Source organism: Cyprinus carpio, chromosome A2 (assembly GCF_018340385.1).
Source record: "Cyprinus carpio isolate SPL01 chromosome A2, ASM1834038v1, whole genome shotgun sequence".
Lineage (NCBI taxonomy): Eukaryota > Metazoa > Chordata > Actinopteri > Cypriniformes > Cyprinidae > Cyprinus > Cyprinus carpio.
Genome location: NC_056573.1, coordinates 6348396 through 6369650, shown reverse-complemented (window position 1 = coordinate 6369650; position 21255 = coordinate 6348396). Strand labels below are relative to the sequence as shown.

At 36.0% G+C, this 21255-nt stretch overlaps 2 protein-coding genes across 4 annotated transcripts; one reads left to right on the top strand and one right to left on the bottom strand.

The window, feature by feature from the left end:
- Window positions 1-592: 592 nt before the first annotated feature.
- Window positions 593-2754, bottom strand: chst2a (carbohydrate (N-acetylglucosamine-6-O) sulfotransferase 2a). The gene has a single exon (XM_019101507.2). The coding sequence runs from the start codon at window positions 2188-2190 to the stop codon at window positions 796-798; it is 1395 nt and encodes a 464-aa protein (XP_018957052.2). The 5' UTR covers window positions 2191-2754; the 3' UTR covers window positions 593-795.
- Window positions 2755-3565: 811 nt separating this feature from the next.
- pls1 (plastin 1 (I isoform)) lies at window positions 3566-20364 on the top strand. Of its 3 annotated transcripts, XM_042770724.1 has the most exons (17): window positions 3566-4075; window positions 5926-5955; window positions 8513-8620; window positions 8901-9061; window positions 10119-10248; window positions 10601-10733; window positions 10858-10939; window positions 11557-11722; window positions 11894-12036; window positions 13412-13507; window positions 15720-15912; window positions 17510-17588; window positions 17825-17939; window positions 18291-18424; window positions 18941-19064; window positions 19159-19283; window positions 19396-20364. In XM_042770724.1, exons 1-17 carry the CDS (start codon window positions 4006-4008, stop codon window positions 19532-19534), a joined length of 2028 nt encoding a protein of 675 aa, XP_042626658.1. In that variant the 5' UTR covers window positions 3566-4005; the 3' UTR covers window positions 19535-20364. The 3 variants fall into 3 exon arrangements, with proteins under 3 accessions (XP_042626658.1, XP_042626662.1, XP_042626666.1); XM_042770728.1 differs by lacking the exon at window positions 5926-5955; XM_042770732.1 differs by lacking the exons at window positions 3566-4075; window positions 5926-5955 and adding an exon at window positions 6780-7596.
- Window positions 20365-21255: the final 891 nt, after the last annotated feature.

Below are 21255 nucleotides of genomic sequence, written 5' to 3'. Positions count from 1 at the left end.
TTCCATGAAACACAAAAACAGATATTTTAAACAATGTTTCAGCTCTCTTCGTCTATACAGTGAAAGTAATTGTAATTCAACAGTGTATAGATAAAAAGAACACATTCTTAAAATATATCTTCTTTTATGTTGCTCAGAAGAAAGAATAAATATATGTTTGGAACAAGATGATGGTGAATACATAATGACATTGCTATCCATTTGATAAATCCCAGTTTTCATGTTAAAAGTAGTAAATTATTTTAAATTCACCCACTTAATTGTGATATTGGGATAAAAAAAAAAAAAAAAACTTTCCATCCATGTTTAATATTTTATCTCTTGAATTAAGACATGATGGGGACACAAAATGTACTGCATAACAAGAATAACCTGTTTCTGGACATGTTAACACAGAGACAAAGTCTACAGGAACTAGAGCGCGTCTCAGCTGATTTAAATTAGACACACAGGACAGTGAGACTCTTGCTTTTTAGATAGATGCCCCTTTGGTTTGTACAGTCCTGAAATCAATGAATGTGAAATCTAAATGTTTTGATTAAATAAATATCTTGGCGTAGCTTTAATGATCAATGACACATCGTACACAAAGTATTTTTTCTCTCTTGATTGGTCGAAAATGTGGTGATGCATAGACAATATTCTGGTCCCAACATACAATAATTGGCTGTGCACATTATGATGCAAACAGATACATGAGCCATTAAGCACTGAACATATATAACAGTTCGTACAGAATGAGTATCAAGCTGTTATCAGCACAAATGCAAAACATCAAATGTCTTTGGCAGTGGTTCATATTTTGGGCACTGTCAATAATGGTCTGCTTAAATCTTTAGCCTCCCCGGCCGTGCGAACACGCAGGTATCCCAGCAGAGACATCGCATGCTGACAATACTCCTCCACCTGTCTGATCTGCTGGTAGTTCAACACAGTTCTCCAGGCACTGGCTGCTTGTGTGGCGTTCCTGGAGGACACGATGAACGGTTTGGTGGAGGCATTCGGTCCTGTTGTCATATTCATAGCAAAGATTTCAATGTCGTGATTGGCTGAAAGATTAACAAAGCGATAAACATTCCGAAGAGTTTTAATGGGGTTCTCCACCAGGTCCTCGTAACGCACTGTCATGTATTTGCCTTTGAACCATTTGGGAGGGTAAAGAGCAGTTTTCAGAGTTCTAGACATTTGTTCACAGATCACCTCCATGGCTCCGATGGAGTGGTAATCTGAACCGTCTTTTTTGTTCATTTTGTGGTTGGGGTCCACAAATGGCACACGACGAAGTTTGGGGTCTCTGCTGCGTACAACTTGCAAATTCTCCCGTATGAGTCCGTGCCGGGATTTGATCCTGGAGTTGGCCACCGCCCTGGGGTCTCGTACCAAATGGATCACTTTCAGATTCAAAGAAGGGTCCTCCATCAGGGGGGCCAGAACGTTGACATCCAAAATGCGAACTCCCTTGATCACGATCGTGTTGTACTTTAAACACTCTTCCTCCAGCATCTGAAGACTCTGTGGAGGGCACTTTCTACAAACCTTTTCGTCCACCATTCCCACCACATCCTTCCTGTAGGACGAACAGAAGGGGTAGGAGCAGATGACCTTATTGATGGAGGCCCCAAACAGTCCAAGAGTGGTTATGTTCTTGCCGCCAGGACTGTTGTACAGCTGAAAAACTGAGAAATCGCACCTGTAAAGAGAGCTCAGCATGTCCCTGGCCGCTCCTTGGAGGGACACGGCGTCCCCCGGGTACAGCTTCTGCCAAATATGCCACATGGGCTCATACAAGAAAAACACATCAGGGTTTTGGTTGAAGAGCTCCCCGAAAAAAGACGAGCCAGACCTCCAAGTGGTCAACACATACACCAGCTGCCTTTTCTTGACCTGTGGGGCTTTGTAAAGGTACCGGATGTCTGATCTGCTTTGGAAGTTCACTCCTTGCATGGGCTGGTTGCATTGCTGTGGCTCTTTGGTCCATTTGTAATTAGCCAGGTTCAGCATGGTCAAAGCCACCAGCAGAAAATAGGCCAGAAACATGATGATCTTCCTTCGCCGTAGCACTTTCATCACAATTCCAGGGTTGGCTATTATTTTGGTGTGGCTTCTCGTGCAAGACTTGTGTTTCCTTCCAAAGCCAGCATTCTTCTCCCATGGTGGTGTGAATTTTACAGGGTAGGGTTTGTTTTTCATTTATGACACAGGAGAGCCAGTGATGTCCCAAATAGAGCTGCAGTGTATCACATGCAGCGATGATGGCACAGAAGAAAGCGTGACATCTGCCCCAAGTCCATGTAAACGATTATCGATTAGACAATGCGTGAGAAAAGAGGGGATGCCCGACGCTCCAAAACACAAGACGAAACGAAAACAATCCACGCGGCAATGCGCAGGCTTTCATTCGGATACCAGACAACGGATGCCGTTCATATTATTTAACGGCAAGCAAAGCTCATTTAAGCACATCTCGTTTTGCTTACCGAATGAAAAGCGCCGGGGGGGGGGGTTCATCCCCATAACATTTTGCGTCCAAGGCACGGGCGGGGGTAAAATGTCGATATACGTGCGCGCGCTATCATTTGAGCTCAAAAGAAAAGAAAACCCGTAGTCAGAAAGTTCCTTTTCAAAGCACGGAATCAAAAGAAAATGTCTCTCACGTCAAAGTGGTCCCCAGCCTTTGCTCTGTTGTCCGGGCGTACATTATAATAAATTAGTACCGCACGAATTACATGGTAGCAAAGAAACAAAAGTTCCTCCTCCTCTAAGCGCTGATTGGAGGAGCGAAGACCGGTTTGGCTTTTACTAATGACGCTATTGGTTCTTGTCTAAGTCTGTCAAATCCCACTGCTCACACACAAACAGTTAAGCTTATAGCAATATGATGCACTATACATCATAAAACATTTGGGGATTTCAGCCACTTTATGCACGATTTATTATAATCTTGGATTATGTCTAAAAAGTTAAGTGTAACTTTTTATAAAATATTTTTATTCTATATATTTTATACATATTTTTAATACTCTTAAAATGTGTAGATGCTATGTGTTTATGGCTGTTTAAATATCTGCCATGAAAAAAGCATAGATTTTTACGATATTTTTATTATATGTTTATTAGATATTATTTCATATATAAAGTATCTGCCATTTAAAAAAGCATAGTTTTTACGATATTTGTATTATATGTTTATTAGTTATTATTTCATATATAAAGTATTATAATATGCTATTAATATATAAATCTAATTACATAGTGCTACCTAATGTTTTCAATGAAAGATTTTAGACTTTTATTATTGTTGTTGTTGTTGTTAAAAGGATCTCTGTGCTGTGCTGGTCTTGTTGATGGTTTCCTGGGTTTCTAAAGGTTGAAAACCGAGTATTAAAAGGCAGAATCTTTAGGATTAAAATAACTGAAAGCAGAACTTTGTTACATATCTCAAGAACAATGACAGTGATAGTTAATTCATGACAAAAACACAACCACAACTACAATTCTTTGTAGCTAGCGCCACCTGCTGTTTGTTTCTCTCGTTGTCATACTACATTCTAGCCTACTATTTTCAAACTCCCACATTAAGGAATAAATCAGATGAATAAAATAAGGTTGGTATAGAAAAGGTGCTATTATTCTCTCTATTGGCCTCTCACATATGTGTTTGTGAAGGGAGATTAGGATAATACAGCAGACAGACCGTTGCAGCAGCGCATTAGGCTGGAGTCCTGCCATATTGTGAAGCAAGTCATTGCTTCAACCCACTCAAAATAAATAAATAAATAAGTTGAAAAAATAAGTGCCATTGTGTGGAAATATTGTTGAACCGAAGAGTTGAACACTAGGTAATGCAGGCTTGTCTCCCTCTCTTTATTTCTCTGTTATTCTCTTTAATACATCTCACATGGTCCTGTCCTCACCAGTAGTTGTTCATTCATTCGGCATGATCAGTGTGTGCTCTTCATGTGATTTACAGATCTCAGTTATCTAGACCTTCAGTAAAAGAAAGCCATGGCTCTAATCACAAGAGGACTCCATGGGCAATTTTTCTGGACCAAAAGACCAAATAGCACAATTGCAGGTGAGATCATTGCTGTTTTTTTGGCTGATGTATTATGTAATTAAAAATGTTTTTCCTCATTGCTACATTTATTGAACTCTGTGTGGCTAAAGATAATTTTCAAATCCTTTCCATACGTGTATCACAGCATATTAGAGTTGTACTGTGATCTGATATGATGCTGCTAACTGTCATTGGAAATTGATCTGTCATACAGGCCTGTTTGTTGATGTAACCCCAGCTGGTAATAAGGGCAATACAGTCTTATTTTATTTTACTGAAGTTGCATGCCATGTTATAAAACAGTGTCATCTTAACACAAACATAAAAATTAGTTATTAGTAGTAGTAGTAGCAGTAGCAGCAGCAGTAGTAGTATTTATGTACATATATTATTTTTATATAAAGTACTATACTATTATTATTATTATTATTATTATTATTATTACATGTTTACTAGTATTATAACATGTTTACACTAGTAGTAGTAATACACACACAGCAAAAAGTCCTTCCACTCAAGTCAGACAGCAAATGTGCAAAAAAATTTTTACTCTTTTTTTTTTTTTTTTTTTTTACTTAAGTGACAATGTGATGTGTAGGCCCACTATGGTATCCCATACTCTGAATTTGTCCTCTGCATTTAGCCCATCCAAGTGAACACACACACATACACACACACACGCACATTGGGAGCAATCGGAGGTTCGGTGCATTGCCCAAGGGCCCCTCAGTCGTGTGTATTGAAGATGGAAGAGCGCTGTTCATTCACTCCCCCCACCAACAGTACGAAACCACGACCTTTGGGGTACAAGTCCAACTCTCTATAATTAGAGAGCACTTGATCATACATGCACACTTGGGCACATGGCAGTTGTGGCCTCGGACTTGTATCCCAAAGATCATGGGTTCGATTCTCAGTATCGGCAGGAAATGTAGGTGGTGGGAGTTAATGAACAACACTCTCTTCTACACTCAAAACCCACAACGCAATGCCCTCAATACCCTCGTCCACCCTCAATGCCCACACTTTACTTGATGCCACACTCTGCACTGTCACTTACAATAAAATGGTGGTGGCAGGGGGTAAAGAAAGAAAGAAAGAAAGAAAGAAAGAAAGAAAGAAAGAAAGAAAGAAAGAAAGAAAGAAAGAAAGAAAGAAAGAAAGAAAGAAAGAAAGAGTGATCAGGGCAACGAACCCCCAATTGCTCCTGGGCGCCACAGCAAAAATGTGTTTACAGTGAGTGTGTGTGTGTGTGTGTGTGTGTGTGTGTGTGTGTGTGTGTGTGTGTGTGTGTGTGTGTGTGTGTGTGTGTGTGTGTGTGTGTGTGTGTGTGCACCTGGATGGCATAAATGCGGAGCACATATTCTGAGTATGGTTTACCCTACTTGACTACGTCAAGTCACGTTCACTGTTGTACAGTATGAAATTACAGTGATTTTTGATGTTTTACTGTCAAAGAATGTAATAAGTCATACACTTCTACAGTAACTCTATTATAGGTTTGGTAATGTTTTGTTGAAACTCATAAGTATTGAATTTTAAATGCTTAGCTGCATTACTGTATACTAACTATTTATTTATTTATTTAGGGTTAACCTAGTAAATATATGATTAAATATGAAATTTGACCACAATGATGGCATTAGAAGGCCTAAACATTTTGCATTCTTTTATTATAATTTAATTTTATTGTATGTTTTATTCTTATAACTATAGCAGCAGAGATTTATTTGCAAAACAAAACATCTCTATTAAATGCAAATAGAAAACAGAAAATAAAGCTAAGCTGTGGTTGTAACACTCTTGTTTTCAGTGTTTGTTTCCATTGGATTCTTAGCTCACTCTCTCATGTTTGTTTGTATTAACAGTGAATTTATTGCCTCCAAGGGATCATACAGGTAACCTCCATAACATGCATAACCTCACTGTCCACTGAAGTAAGATTTTATTAAACTAGAGGAATTATGGGTGACATACTTAACCTGTGTCCTGCTGCAAGGGCCTTGGAAATGTGGTAACTGATCCTCTTCTCAGAGCAATCAATAATGCAGGTGGCTTCCGAAAGGCTGATGAGTCTCTTATAGGAGGGAGCGCAGTATTGGGTATCAGTGAAATATTCTTGGGCCCTGAAACTGCTGCTTTTCCAACCGTTTGCTCATCCAAAATATTTTTAAAAAGGTCTTTTTAACCAAGAAGAGTAGAATCTGCATTATTTCTTTATTATGGATTGTTCAAAGCTCTTTTAGTGCCTGGCAACTGAGAAGTGAGAAGCTTTGTAAGTGGTAAGTTATATAATGTGTGTAAAGAGTTTGTTTCACTGACTCAGTTTGAAGAAGTTTATTACCATCCATGAGGAATTTTTATTCTCCTGGAAAGATTCTTTTGGTTGTTCTTTTCTAAAATTAAATTAGTTTTTCACCCTATCTTCTTTGCTAATGTGTATGATTTATCATACTGTTTACATCATCTGTGTTTACTTATGAACTCATTAACTGCATAATAATGTTACACTAAAGAATGTTTACATTCTAAAGATATAAACACATTTTTATTTTATTTTTATTTTTTTTATTTTTTCAAGATCAAAGTGGTCAAAGTCCAGTTAATTTATTATCATAGATTATGACTTTGGCACCACTTTGATTTCACTTTTAAATTTATGACAACTTTTTTTTAATCTAACTTTATTTTGCACTCATGCAATATTTTGAAGCCCTTTTTCATCTACACTTATTGTTTGTAGTATATTTTCGTAGTGGTTCAATCATGACATGAAGTTTTACATTGGTTTCTTTACATCGCACCATGTGGAAATGCTGTATTATTTAGGGTCATGCTTAAAACATGAAGGTCTGCTGTCAAACATCTGTCAGCTGAGGTTTCTTGTTCTGTCTCCAGGGAGTTCAACAGCACCACTAATGTGGTAGAATATTATTTTCCAGCTCATTCTTCTGTTTTATGGGTGGTGATTCCTTTCTTCTAGTCATCAGGTCAGCTGATAAATTCTGATTACAAGGCAGGAGTCTATCATGAGATACAGCGTGTTTCCTGTACTGCATGTCACTGTACTTTCGTTCTGCTTCTCTATCCAGTCACTACAGTTATATCACCAATATAAACAGCTCTATTCACATAAATCAAACAGGACTTGGGTTTATGATTGTGAGCCCATTTTTTATATGAGCTTTGATAACAAAAACAGTGAAATGTGAAGCCGTTTTGTTAGGTCACAAAGTTATTGACAAGTGTCAAGTGAATGAGCCGTGGTATAAAGTATACTCAGACATCACAGCTAGTGCAAGTGCAAATACCAAATGGCATGACAGCTTCAGCTGACACAGCGTTCAGTTGGGCGTTAAACGTTAACTCTGTCTTAGTTCGAAGCCATCGCCTTTAATAGACATTACCTTACATCTTCACAAGCTCCACATACTGTACGCTGTGGGAGAGGACAGATGACACTATCACGGACTCGATTGGAAAATTTGCATCATTTCTAGGTTAATCTCAAGCTCAGTTGTGAGACATTTAGGAAAAAGGTATTGTTTTCATATGATATAATGGCAGCGCTCATGAAGTGTTGATTTCACTGTGTTATCTCATTGAAATATGCTGATTTGTGGATACATGCTGATGTTTTTGTGTTCATTAGCTTTTGTTTTTTTTTTTCAGTATACTGTTAATTCACTAATATTTCTGTAATTGATGATTGAAGACTTGTATCTGGGGATCTGACATGAAATACTGTTGGGATGTTGACATGTCCTGCAGTGTGACATGCTAGACTTCATAGCGTTTTGCTAATTCTTTTGTGTCTCATGCAGCAATTTACAAATTCTACATTAATATTCAAAAAATCTAGGGTCAGTAATATTTTTAATTTTCATCTATGAATATTTCTTTAAAATATTAGTGAAAGTAAAAATGAAAAAAAAAGTTACAAGATTATTTATTTCAAGTAAATGTTGAACTGTGTATTCATCAGAGAATCCTGGTTTTCACAAAATATTAATCAGCGCAACTGTTTTCAACATTGATAATTTTAATGAATGTTTCTTGAGCAGCAAATCGGCATATTAGAATGATTTCTGAAGGATCATGTGTCATTGGAGTAAAGACTGCTGAAAATTCAGTTTTGCATCACAGGAATAAATTACATTTTAAAATATATTCAAATAGAAAACAGTTATTTCAAATGGTCATCTTTCACAATATTTCAGTTTTTACTAAAACACAAAGTTTTGTAAGCATGAGAAACCTCTCTCAAAAAACATTAAAAATCTTACCAACCCTACACTTTTGGTTGGTAGCATACGTCACTTGCCCATCTGTAACTGCATTTCACGAGATGTTTTTACCAGTTGTGTCCACTATGGATTTGCTTATCATAGAGATACTGTGGTGGGCAAACAGGGTATATAGCACAGAAACTCTCTGTGTGGACTTTTTTGGCAGGTCATTTGCATGGTGAGAAGTACTGCGAGGACCACAGCATGGAGAACAATGTGACACAGATCTCCAGAGAAGATCTGGAGGATCTGAGAGAGGCTTTCAACAAAATCGGTCAGTTAAATTCTGCCTGAATCTCACTGTAGGTTTAGTGAATTGTGCATTGCAACATATTCGAATCACCTGACTTGGTGCTTGTGAGGTGTCAAACATTACCAAAGACTGCAATAACTGACTACATAAATGTCTGTTTTTACGGCTGATCGTTGTCTCATGCAATTCTACACACATAATTTATAGTCTTTATGGAATACTGAAGTATTGTATTAAAGGTTTGCTGCAATGGACAAACGTCATTGCAAAATCTCATTCTTTCTTATTCTTTTTTCTGTAGATATTGATAACAGTGGCTATGTAAGTGATTTTGAACTTCAAGAGCTCTTTCGAGAGGCCAGCTTTCACATTCCGGGATACAAGATACGGGAGATTGTGGAGAAGTTCATGGCAGGTGACACCAATAAAGACGAGAAGATCAGTTTTGAAGAGTTTGTTGCGGTAAGCCTAACTATGAGTTTTTGTCTTATCTTAAAGGGGTCATATGACTCGATTTAGATTTTTCCTTTCTCTTTGGAGTGTTACAAGCTCTTGGTGCATAAAAAAGATATGTAAAGTTGCAAAGACTAAACTCTCAAATCCAAAAATATCCAAAGACTACCTAAAACAGCTCTTTCTAACACGCCCCCACATGTCTACATCACAATGTGGGAAGATTTGCATAACGGTACCCAAATGTTCACGCAAAGAAAGAAGGCATAACTTTTATTATCTCTGTTGCCGCCGCTGCCATATTGTGGAACTGCTGTGTGTTTCGTTGTGAAAGCGAAACTACTTTGTTTGGCTTTCCAAAAGAGGACACAAGTGGTTAAGTTGTATTTCCGGAACAGTTCAATCCAAATATTCAGATGTGTGCAGCGCATTTTATTGAGGACGAGGACTGTTTCCTGGGAGAGTAGCCTACAATGCTGGTGTCTGTTTCTATAAAGTGGAGCAAATCCAACTTGCCAGAACAGTCTGGCGCTTCTGACTCACAGCCTGTAAGTACGTTTACATATTTAAAGAATTTGCCACTGATGATTCGTGAATTGATGAAACGTGAATTTTGAGTAGGCTTGTTGTTTGTCGTTTCTCCGATCACAAATGCAGACATGGTTTTATGTTTACGCGGTGCGATACGCAATGCAATGTGTAAAAAGACAGTATAAGTCATTATAATCAGTAATTATGTCCCCACTGCAACAAATACCTCGTTTGTAATAGGTTTTATTGGTTTTTATCTCATCGCGTCAAGAGGTGGCAACACAGTATGGTAAGGGGCGTAACATTTCAGAAAGGCAGGGCATAGAGGAGCAACAATAATGTTCAGTAAGTGGAAAATAACGTGTTTTTTAACCTTAAACCGCATAAACACAATGCATTGCACCAAATACACAAAATAATGTTCTTTTTAGTGACATCATATGACCCCTTTAAAATGTTGATGAGCTGGGCAGAGTGCCTGCTTTGCTGATTGTGTCACGCACCTTGAAAGCTGAGATCTCACTAAATTCTTCAGATATACCAAGAGCTGAGAAGCAAAGAGGTGAGAGAAACTTTTCGCAAATGCATCTCCAGGCGGGATGGGATTCGTTCCTTTGGAGGAACATCAAGGATCTCAAGTGAAGGAACTCAGCATTCTTACTCAGGTGGTGGCGTTTACATCCCCTAGGCTGTCAATATGAAACAATAATGTTCTTAATACACATTTCTGGATATTATGATGAAAAGGTTTATCCTCATTCATCAAAATGTAATAACTTGCTTTGCCTTATTTTTGCCCACCTCCATTCTGTAATGCACTTTCAACATCCAATGAATTCCTGCTTGATAAAATGAAGTACAGCTCCATAGCATGCATGGAAATACATAAAAAATAGCCTCTGGGTAATTCCTGTTGGAGTTGAGACCTACTTCAGGAGAGTCAAACCCTATCTGAACCATTTGAAATGATATTTGTCAAATGTCATTTTGCTAATGTGTTTTTGAAACTATTCTCAGATGAAGAAAAAGTGGCCTTTGTGAACTGGATCAATAAGGCCTTGGCAGATGATCCTGACTGCAAGCAACTGATCCCAATGGACCCGGAGACTGACAGTTTATTCAAATCTGTGAAAGATGGAATATTGCTGTGGTAATATAAGATTAACTGTGTAAAGTTTGTTATGCTGTTAAATACACAGCTGTATTAATTATTTATCACAGTTACTTATGAATAAGGGTTCATATTTAACAACCTCTTGGTCGTCTTTTTACAGCAAAATGATCAACCTCTCGCAGCCAGACACCATTGATGAGCGTGTCATCAACACAAAGAAATGCACTCCATTTACAATGACTGTAAGCGCGCTCACTTTGCTAATATATATATATATATATATATATATATATATATATATATATATATATATATATATATATATTATATATATATATTATTATTTTTTTTTTTTTTTTTTTTTTTTTGTGAAATATAACATAAACATGTTCTTGACAGGTTTTGTGAGATTCACCCTAATGCATTTTATATGTTTATTATCTTTAAGACCCGTTCACACTGAAAATGACAGCTATATAGATAACGCTAACCAACCATTGCATCCATATCATCACATGATAATGTTCTGTTTATTATAAGTGTGCACTGCAGTTTTGTCATCTGTCGTTTTAAATAGTTGAGCTCTTTCAAGTCAAGTGGATTCTGTTTGGCTGTCAGTGTTTTTATTGTTTATCAGCTGGGAAAAAAAAGTGATTCCAACAATATTGTTTATCTGTTTCATTACTGTTACAATTGTGGTAAGGATGTCACTATTTTTACAGAATTAGAATGATTACTAAAACTTTATTGGTATAGTTATTGTCCTTGGTGTGAATGGGCCTAAAGAATCTTTCGAATAAAAGATGTGTGGATTAGAGATAGTTTGACAACAAATAGTTCTATCTATTGTTTTATACAGGAGAATTTGGTGTTGGCTCTTAACTCTGCGTCAGCTATTGGCTGCACAGTTGTCAACATCGATGCTCAGGACATGAAAGCAGGAACCCCTCACCTCGTGCTTGGCCTCCTTTGGCAAATCATAAAAATTGGTCTCTTCGCTGACATTGAGATCTCACGCAATGAAGGTAATTTCTCTGCTGTTATAGCCAGAATTGAGTTTTTTATAATCATGGAGCTGTCCAGTAGGGTACTGATTGCTGCCATAAATAAATAGAAGCATGCATGTACATGAGTGACTGATTTATGCCTCTCAAGAGGTTTCAGTAACACATGTCTGTGTATTTATGTCTGTGTAGCTCTAATTGCTTTGCTGGATGAGTCAGAGGAGCTGGACCACCTGATGTCAATGTCCCCTGAGGACCTTTTGCTGCGATGGGTCAACTATCACCTCAAAGCTGCTGGCTGGCAACAGATCAGAAACTTCAGTGATGATATTAAGGTAGTTTATAAGCTTTAGCACAGAAGTCATCATTATCAGTTGTTACTGAAAATTTACATCATTCCATTAGAACTAGGCTTTGGGCTGAAGTTTACTATACACACACACACACACACACACACACACACTCACACACGCAAATAAAATAAATAAATAAAGAAAGAAAGAAAGAAATTAGTGCTGCCAATCGATCAAAAAAACAAAAAAAACAATTAATCACATATTTTTCTGAAATTAATCATGATTAATCCCACCTAACATTAAAGTTTTAAGTATACTTTTATATTGCAATAATTTGACATTCTATCTTCAAATTAATGTAGAAACAACATAAAGACAGTATATTTTTTTATATTTGTTTAATGACATTTTTTTATGACTGAAGGCAAGTATCACTGATACCAATACTACTGATGTCTCTAGGAAACCCTAATATTATCCCCCTAATATTTAATGATTGACTATAGCCATTCAACATTACAGTATAATTGAGAGCTATCAATTTTAAAACTTATTAGACTTTAAAAAACAACTTCTAATTTAAGTGAACTTAAACAAACTTCACAAACCCATTATAATAATAATAATACCTTGTGAAAATTAAATATACAGAAATGGATAAAGTTATCAAATGCTAAATTCTAAATTAAATATCCTTTAAGTTACAAGTTATTGATTTCCTCTTTTTTCTTTTGTTCACTGATTAACAGACATCACAGCAGCTGGGTTGTTAGGTTATCTTGGCTGCTGTTACTTTAAGAACTGAAGCTGATGAACATGACGAAGATCTCACACGCATCGTATTTTCTGACGACTCTTTACCTTTTCTGACCCACTTCAGCTCTTAAAGTCTCTACTAAGGAGCTGACGAGTTGAATTCGGTGTTAGATGAGTGAGGCCGTGCTAGGGTGCTCCAGGACAGTTTTGAAAACCACTGCATTTCAGATACACATTCTTAAACGTTCTACTGAAGCTCCCTCATTTCCTGTACCTTTTATTTTGTGCTCGTTTGACTAGCGCCTGGCATTGAGGCAAAGTTGGAATGCGTGTCTGAAAAGTCTCCTTTTTGATGTGGTCATAAATACTTTCAGCATCTAAATTAACAGAGTTCTTGTCAAGAAAAAAAGAGAAAGAAGCAGCAGTTGTGACTGCGTGGACAACCACTCCTGCATTGATTGCGTTAAATGATTTTAGCGTGTTAAACTAAAAAAAAATAGTCGCTTGCATTAATGCCCTAATTTTGACAGCACTAATATATATATATATATATATATATATATTTGAGCAATATCATAGGAGCATCTGATCCTTTGAGCTGTCATTTGCATGCCAGTTAAGACTCATGTAACTAAACAGAGCCTTTTTCTGCTCTCAGGACTCCAGGGCATATTTCCACCTGCTTAATCAGATCTCGCCTAAAGGAGATGGGGATGACGAGATGAGGATTGACATTGACATGTCTGGTTTCAGTGTAAGTCATTCTGAACATTTGGTCAGCGGCCTTTGGCTTTTTACTGAGGAAGTCAACATGCTGATTGGTTTCCTGTGTCAGCGTTTGTTCCAGCACTTAATGACTTGATGTAGTGCAGCTAAGAAATAGGGTCACCTTTTGATACCCAACACTGATTGCTGCCAAAACAAAGTCAAGGGAATATGAGAGCAAAAGAAAACAAGACAACGTCCTGAAGAAAGGAGATCAGACAGAAGTGTTGGGTTTGTTTTTGTTAATTGGAATTGCTCAGGTTTATTTGTCTTTAAATTATAAATAGTTGTGGTTAAAAAAAAAAAAAAAAAAACGCTTTAATTACTATTGCACTATTACTATTTTTCAAATTCCTTGACACCCCCAAAACACAACCACATTTTGTTTGTTTGTAAAAACACATCTTTTCTTAGCATCAAAAAAAAAAAGAAAAAAAGCATTTTTTTTTATATCCAGCTGTATTTTATGGGATCAATTTTCCATCAACAGACAAACAAACAAATAATAAGCATGAAATCAAAATGTACAAAAACACAATAACAAATATATTGCACAAAATTTAAAAATGAAAGCAAAGTTTTCAGAATAGCAAACAATGGTCATGGATTGAAAAATAATATTCATTAATCAAAGATGTAATAACACATTTTATAAAAAAAAAAATAAAAAAAATAAGCATGAATCAAAACTTTAAACACATTTAAAATCATTTTTCACACAACTGAAATATTGTCCAACTTGCACACAAAATCACGGTTTCCTTTGTTATATTTCTCTTTTTTTTTCAGACATCTTCTATTCATATTTTTATTATTAAAAAATATTTATTATTATACATCCCAGTATGTTTTATCCCAGTATAACAAAAGGGAAAAAATCAAGGCTTGAAACATTTTCAATTATAGATTCTCACAAAACTACATTTTCTGCAAGACTTTTTCAAGGAAAAAAAAAAAAAAAAAAAAAAATATATATATATATATATATATATATATATATATATATATATATATATATATATATATATATATATATAATTTTCATAATTCATGATTTATGTATACAGTGCAACAGCAAAAAAAATGTCACATTTATGTAGAGCATTTTCTATAACAACAAATAAAGCTGCAATACCAAACAGGACCACACGGAGATGCCAACAGACACTTTACCAGTCACCTTAACCTGACTGTATATAAATATATACAGATCCATTCAGATTTATTAAACAGAGCAAAATACAAGTTCAAGAAGCTAATAAAAACATTCTGAATTTGTCGAAAGGATTTGACCAGTGAACAGTTCCTCTGTCAGAGTGAGTGTTGATGCCCATATGTATAAACACTGACCATTGAAAAATCCTATGAAACATGCTTCTTCAGCAAGTGTCCATTAAAAAGCACCTGCCAGACATGCAACCATACTGAAATGTGCTCATGCAAAAAGAGAGCGCACATACATGGTTTGTTTATTTGCACACTTGATCTTTACACTTGACCACTTGACTACATATACAGTATGATGATTTCCTGTATTTGGTCCAAGTGTTTAAGTTAGCATGAAGACCACAAGTGTGTATAGAACTTTTCATTATATGATGGGACACGCTTATAGTGTTATAAAAATGCAAGAGTTTACAATGCTTTATTTTTGCATTTTAAAATCAACTTCAAAATGTCTGTTCAGTAGTCCCCATAACAGATTTCACAATTTAATTTTGTGGTGCTTCTTATTAAGTAATAAAAAAAAAAAAAACAGTTGCAAATGTTGTACCAAATAAATATCACCACTACTCATTTTCACCAATAAAACATGCAACTCTTTGTTTTTACCAAATTACTGTACATTAAAAGAACCAAAGACTTAAACTACTTCAGTCTGTGTGCATTGAATTTATTTAATACACAAGTTTCACAATTTGAGTTGAATTACTGAAATAAATGAACTTTTCCACATCATTCTAATTTATTGAGATTGACCTGTACTCCTGGTCTCCTCATTCCACGCTCCGTGTTCCCTCACAGTAGCAGCAATCGTGACAGTAACATTACACTTACTTATTGCCATATTATTGTTCTACAGAACAACCATTAATCACGTTGTGGCAGATGTCTTCTAGATAACTACCTGCTTTAGAGCAATGCTTGAGAACTTTCAGATATAGGTGTAGTTATTTAGGTTTAATAACTGTCTGTTTTAGGAGCGTGATGATGAAAAGCGGGCAGAGCTGATGCTGAGGCAGGCAGATCGTCTGGATTGCAGACAGTTTGTCACTCCCAATGATGTGGTGGCAGGAAACCATAAGCTCAACATAGCCTTCATAGCCAATCTTTTCAACACGTACCCAGCCTTGAACAGACCTGCTAGAAATGGCATTGATTATGCAATTGAGGGTGAGTTGCATTATTTTTATATGTGAATGTGCCAAACGTCTGCTGCAAGAACGGTACTCTGTATGCAATCTGGGGCTCTTCAGCATTTGAGAGAGCTTGTTGACTGCCTATGATGAACGATGCTGCATTATCTTTGCTTTACATCTGAGCTCACACCCTGTCTGAATTACCAAACAGACATGACCAAAACAAGAAACATACTCAAACAACTACATCCATTAAAGTATTCATAATACATTCTTAATGACTTAATCACAACCTTTGTTTAAAAAGAAGTCCATCTTATTTTAATCTTTATTCTGAAATTCATCCGCCTGTCATATTGGATTTATTATCTTCACCACCAACATATTATCTTAAGCCAAGGTTTAATTTCACAATATGTTTTACATATTACAAAATGGGTTGTTTCCTAGGAGATTATTGCGATTATTTCTAACACAAAGCTTGATGTTAATAATAAAACTAATAATAGTTAGTGAGGTTGAAGAAGAAGAAAAAGTTGAAGAAGTCAAAGAAGATTAATAAAATGAAGTGGAAGAAGAAGAAAAACTTGAAGAAGAAGTTGTGAAAAAAAGAGAAATTCAAAGAAGTTGTAGTTCCTTTCTACAACCCAAGCTTAACTATTAGGAAACAACATTAAAAATGTCAACATTAAAAAAATAAAGTGACTTAAAGTGAGGCAATAAGGGTGCAAGATATTCCATTATGGGTTACATATCATGCAATACATAATTACAGCTCTTATCAAGACTGTAAGCAACTTTGACTTTTTGTGTGTGTGTGTGTGTGTTTAAGCATGTGCAGTGTTTTGAGTGAGCAGTAGGGGGCGTCCTGTGGCTGTACTGCACATATGTGTGTTAGTTAGAGGGTCACCTGTGACATCAGTAATTGGGGGTGATTGGGCTCATCTCAGGCTCCGTTTATCTCTCTTCTGTCCTCTTCATCTGATTGTTCCTTTTGCTTCTCCATTCTGTCTCTAGTAGCTTTTCATCAAGCCTACAGATAAGTAGATTTGCCAGAACCCACTTAACTGCCTTTTTTTCTCCCATTTACATTGCAAAAGGATATAAATGATTATTTTACCATCCTGCCCTTGATTCTATTCATAACACTAGAAAATCAGTCCTCAGCCTGGTTTTAATTGTTAATTATGGAAAAGGTCTTTTGTACAAACTAAGAGAATGTTTAGCTCAGAACAACAGACTAGCATAATGTAATCATTCTGGAGCACTTTTATCATTCATATTTAAAGCTCTTTATTAAAAACATATTTATCAGGAGCATTACATGGAAAACAGGATTTCCGCTGTACCTTTTTTAGCTTCCTTCCTAGTTCACTTAGATAATTTATGAAAACAACTGCAAAACAAGACATTGTTATAGTTATGAAACCACAATCAATAACATATGACCACTCACAATTATATATTATATATATAATTATATATACAGTTTAACTCAATCTGAGGATGAACAGTTTGAACTTATAATGTGAGGTCAGTATAAACATGGACATCCAATTAAAATAGTCTTTTAATCCAATTAAACTGCATCTAAAATCAGACGTAACACAGTGGTGTGTCTTTGACTACAGGGGAAACAAGAGAGGACAGGACGTTCAGAAACTGGATGAATTCTCTGGGAGTTACTCCACATGTCAATCACTTGTACAGGTAACACAGCCATTTGTTTAGTTTACAGTAATGCATTCTTCTATGGTGATAGCTGAAATGTCAGAACTAATCTTGGTCCTGTAATCAAAAGCTAAAAACAATATAAACTATAATAGTGCAGAAAACATCATAACATACAAGACAAATGCTTTATTTTATTCCAATATCAGTTGTGTTTAAAGCACCTTTGATCTTTATTTGAGCACAACATAAAACATTATAACCATCTTCTCCAGTGATCTGCAGGATGGTCTCATCATTCTTCAGTTGTATGAGAGAATCCAGGTTCCTGTTGACTGGACTAGAGTCAATAAACCTCCCTATACAATACTGGGATCCAACATGAAGAAGGTTTGTGCAAGTTTTTTATTTGAGTTTCATAAATTGAGTTTATATGTGAGCTAATGAATGAGATAAAACAAATGGATCCAGTTAAAAAAAAATTCTACATCACATTAATAATCAGTCAAAAATCTGTTTGTTTCTGACATCAAATTAAATACTGCTGTATTGCAACATGTTGAATTTGTGTCCCTGCTGAAATTATTTCCACAGCTGCCTCAGGGTACCAGCTAGCTGAGTGTAGAATTCAAAATGCATGCTTTATTAATCAAATATTCTATTTACGTATGGAGATCTGCAGTTGTTAGGGTTGAATTATACATGTCATGTTAATTTGGCTGACATATGTTTGTTTTGTAGCTTGAGAATTGTAATTATTCAGTCGCACTGGGCAAAAAGGAAGCAAAGTTTTCCTTAGTAGGAATCGGTGGTGAGAATATCAATGAGGGAAGCCCCATGCACACCCTTGCATTGGTCTGGCAACTAATGAGAAGGTACTTAATTTTTACAGTCAAGGCTTTAACTCAATCTCATAGCAATGCGTAACTATTACCTTTTTTCGTATATGATCAGCTTACATCCCACTGAGGGTTACTTTTAGGGGAGGACATTTATTCTTATATATATATATATATATATATATATATATATATATATATATATATTACATTTATATATTACATATATAACACACATACACTCACTCACATATATATATATATATATATATATATAGAGAGAGAGAGAGAGAGAAAAAAGAGAGAGAGAGAAAAAAAAAAAGGAGAGAGAAAATGTAAGTACATAAAATAATGACAAATATATTTATGCAAATATATATTTAAAAATCTACATTAGGAATATGCTTTTTGGCCATTATTTTTTAAAAATGTATGTATTTATTTTATCTTTTTTGTCATATAGTCACGTCATGGTCATGTCATCAATTTTTGTTAAATATTTGCAAAATATAAATTATTTTGTCTGTTCATTACAATGAATAACTCTTGCAGGTACACACTGAAGGTCCTGTCTGACATCGGTGATGGGGAGAAAGTCAGTGACCAAGTCATTATCAACTGGGTGAACAACACCTTGAAACAAGGCCAGAAAGACTCGTATATTAACAGCTTCAAGGTGAATCCCATTCTATATCAATGAATTCAATATCAAACATGCCTAAGTGTCAATGAAATCTCCCTTCAACCTTCCATATAATGTATCAATTCAGGATAAATCAATCAGCACTAGCCTGCCGGTGATTAATCTGATCGACACCATCGTGCCCAAAGCCATCAAATACGAGATGGTGAAGAGTGGAGACATGACACCAGAGGACAAGCTAAACAATGCAAAGTACGTTCCCCTGACGGTTCCCTTATATATTATCCTGATACACATCTGATGCCAAATTGCCTGTTGTCTCGCCACCAGCAATCTTATCCATATCTTCAATTCCTACTCACAGATATGCAATCTCAATGGCGCGAAAAATCGGAGTCAGGGTGTACGCCCTGCCCGATGACCTTGTGGAGGTCAAACCCAAGATGGTGATGACGGTGTTTGCATGCCTTATGGGAAGAAGCTTGAAGAAAGTAGATGGCTGACCTTTCTTGAAGGACGCTGTCAGAAAGCACAACCCTCAATTTGCACTTTTTCTTCCCCTAACTTCCCTTCTGCCTCACTCACCAATACTTCAATGCATTTTTTTAAAATGAATCTTCTTTACAAATATTTCATCTTTGATTAATTGACTTCCTATTAATTAAATTTCACTAATCGTTTAATTTCTCCTAACTTATATGCTACATGCAGATCATCCAAAGGCAATGTTATTTTCTTAAAGGTATAGTTGACCCAAAAATGAAAGTTTGCTGAAAATGTACTCTCCTTCTGTACTCTTGTAATCACCCATCCTGTAAATCATTAATATGCTCTTGTAATCTCCAAAATAGATTTGGAGAAATTTAGCATTACTTCACTTGCTCACTGATCCTCTGCAGTGAATGGGTGCCGTCAGAAATAGATGTTCTGTTATTAAGATGTGATTAAGATGCTTTAACTTTAAACCATCACTGCAGGCCAAAATGCAAGTCCAAAATTAATACTAATGCTGTAAATAAGTCCCCTGTTGTCCTCTCACAACAAAATCCAGTGATATATTTGTTTAGAACTGTTTTTGCTTGTAAGTGGTGCTTGATCTGTGCACATTTCTCTGTGCACGTTTTCATTAGAGAAAACAATATTATGATATAGAGGACTCATATTCTTGCCGGAAGCAATGAATTGAAGCTTGTGTATTACTTACTTTTGGATTACTGTGATGTTTTTATCAGCTGTTTGGACTCTCATTCTGACGGCACCCATTCACTGCAGAGGATCCATTGATGAGCAAGTGATGTAATGCTAAATTTCTCCAAATTTGTTCAAACTCATTTGCTTCTTGGATAGCCTGAGGGTGAGTACATTTTAAGAAAATTTAAATTTTGGGGTGAACTATTCCTTATTAATTGTGAATAGTTGTTTTCATTTATTCATTGACTCATTAATTAAAATGATTCTTTCAGTTGAACTAGATTGTAAATAGTTGGATATTTTTGCATTACGTAAATAAAGGTGCCCACAAGAAATATTTGAGCGATGTAGATATCTGCACATTCATTCAGTTTGTTATTTAATCAGGCTTAGATGCAGCTGACAACCTTTTCTGGCTCAGACTCCCACATTTTGGATGTCAGTCTAAACAATATTTGCTCATTCAGGGAAGCATGTTGTGATCCAGAGGAGGATATTATACAGTGAAATCGAAAGCAGAACAAAAGCCAAAATTGAAATCTTTTCAAGCCATTTCAGCTCTCCAAATAGACAGAAATTATAATTAAACCAGCATCCTCTTTATTTAACAGTGGCCAGAATTGTGTTTATAAAAGCAAACACTTTCCTGGACTCTGCCTCCTATTTAAATGAATTCACTGCCACTGCCAAGTGAGTCCAGATCTCCTCTAGAGAGCGTTTCTCTCAGTGTCACTGTGAAATTCCAGATGTGTCTGAGTTTCTGGGATAATTTCAGCTGAGCTGAGTGTTTGACAACTGTACCATCACATAGAGCTACGCTCGATTACACTCAGGAGAATACTGGAAGCCCCCTCTGGGCACAGTGGATTCACTTAACAATGTGCCTCATTCTCTGTACTGCATAATGTTGCTGTAGAGAAACACTAGCGGATCTCAGTATTTAAATGAGTTTGCTGCCCGGTTTCAACATTAATATGCCAGTTTAAATGCTAAAGTAGAAAATGATGTCTTTGAAAACCAAATCTCAAAGCTG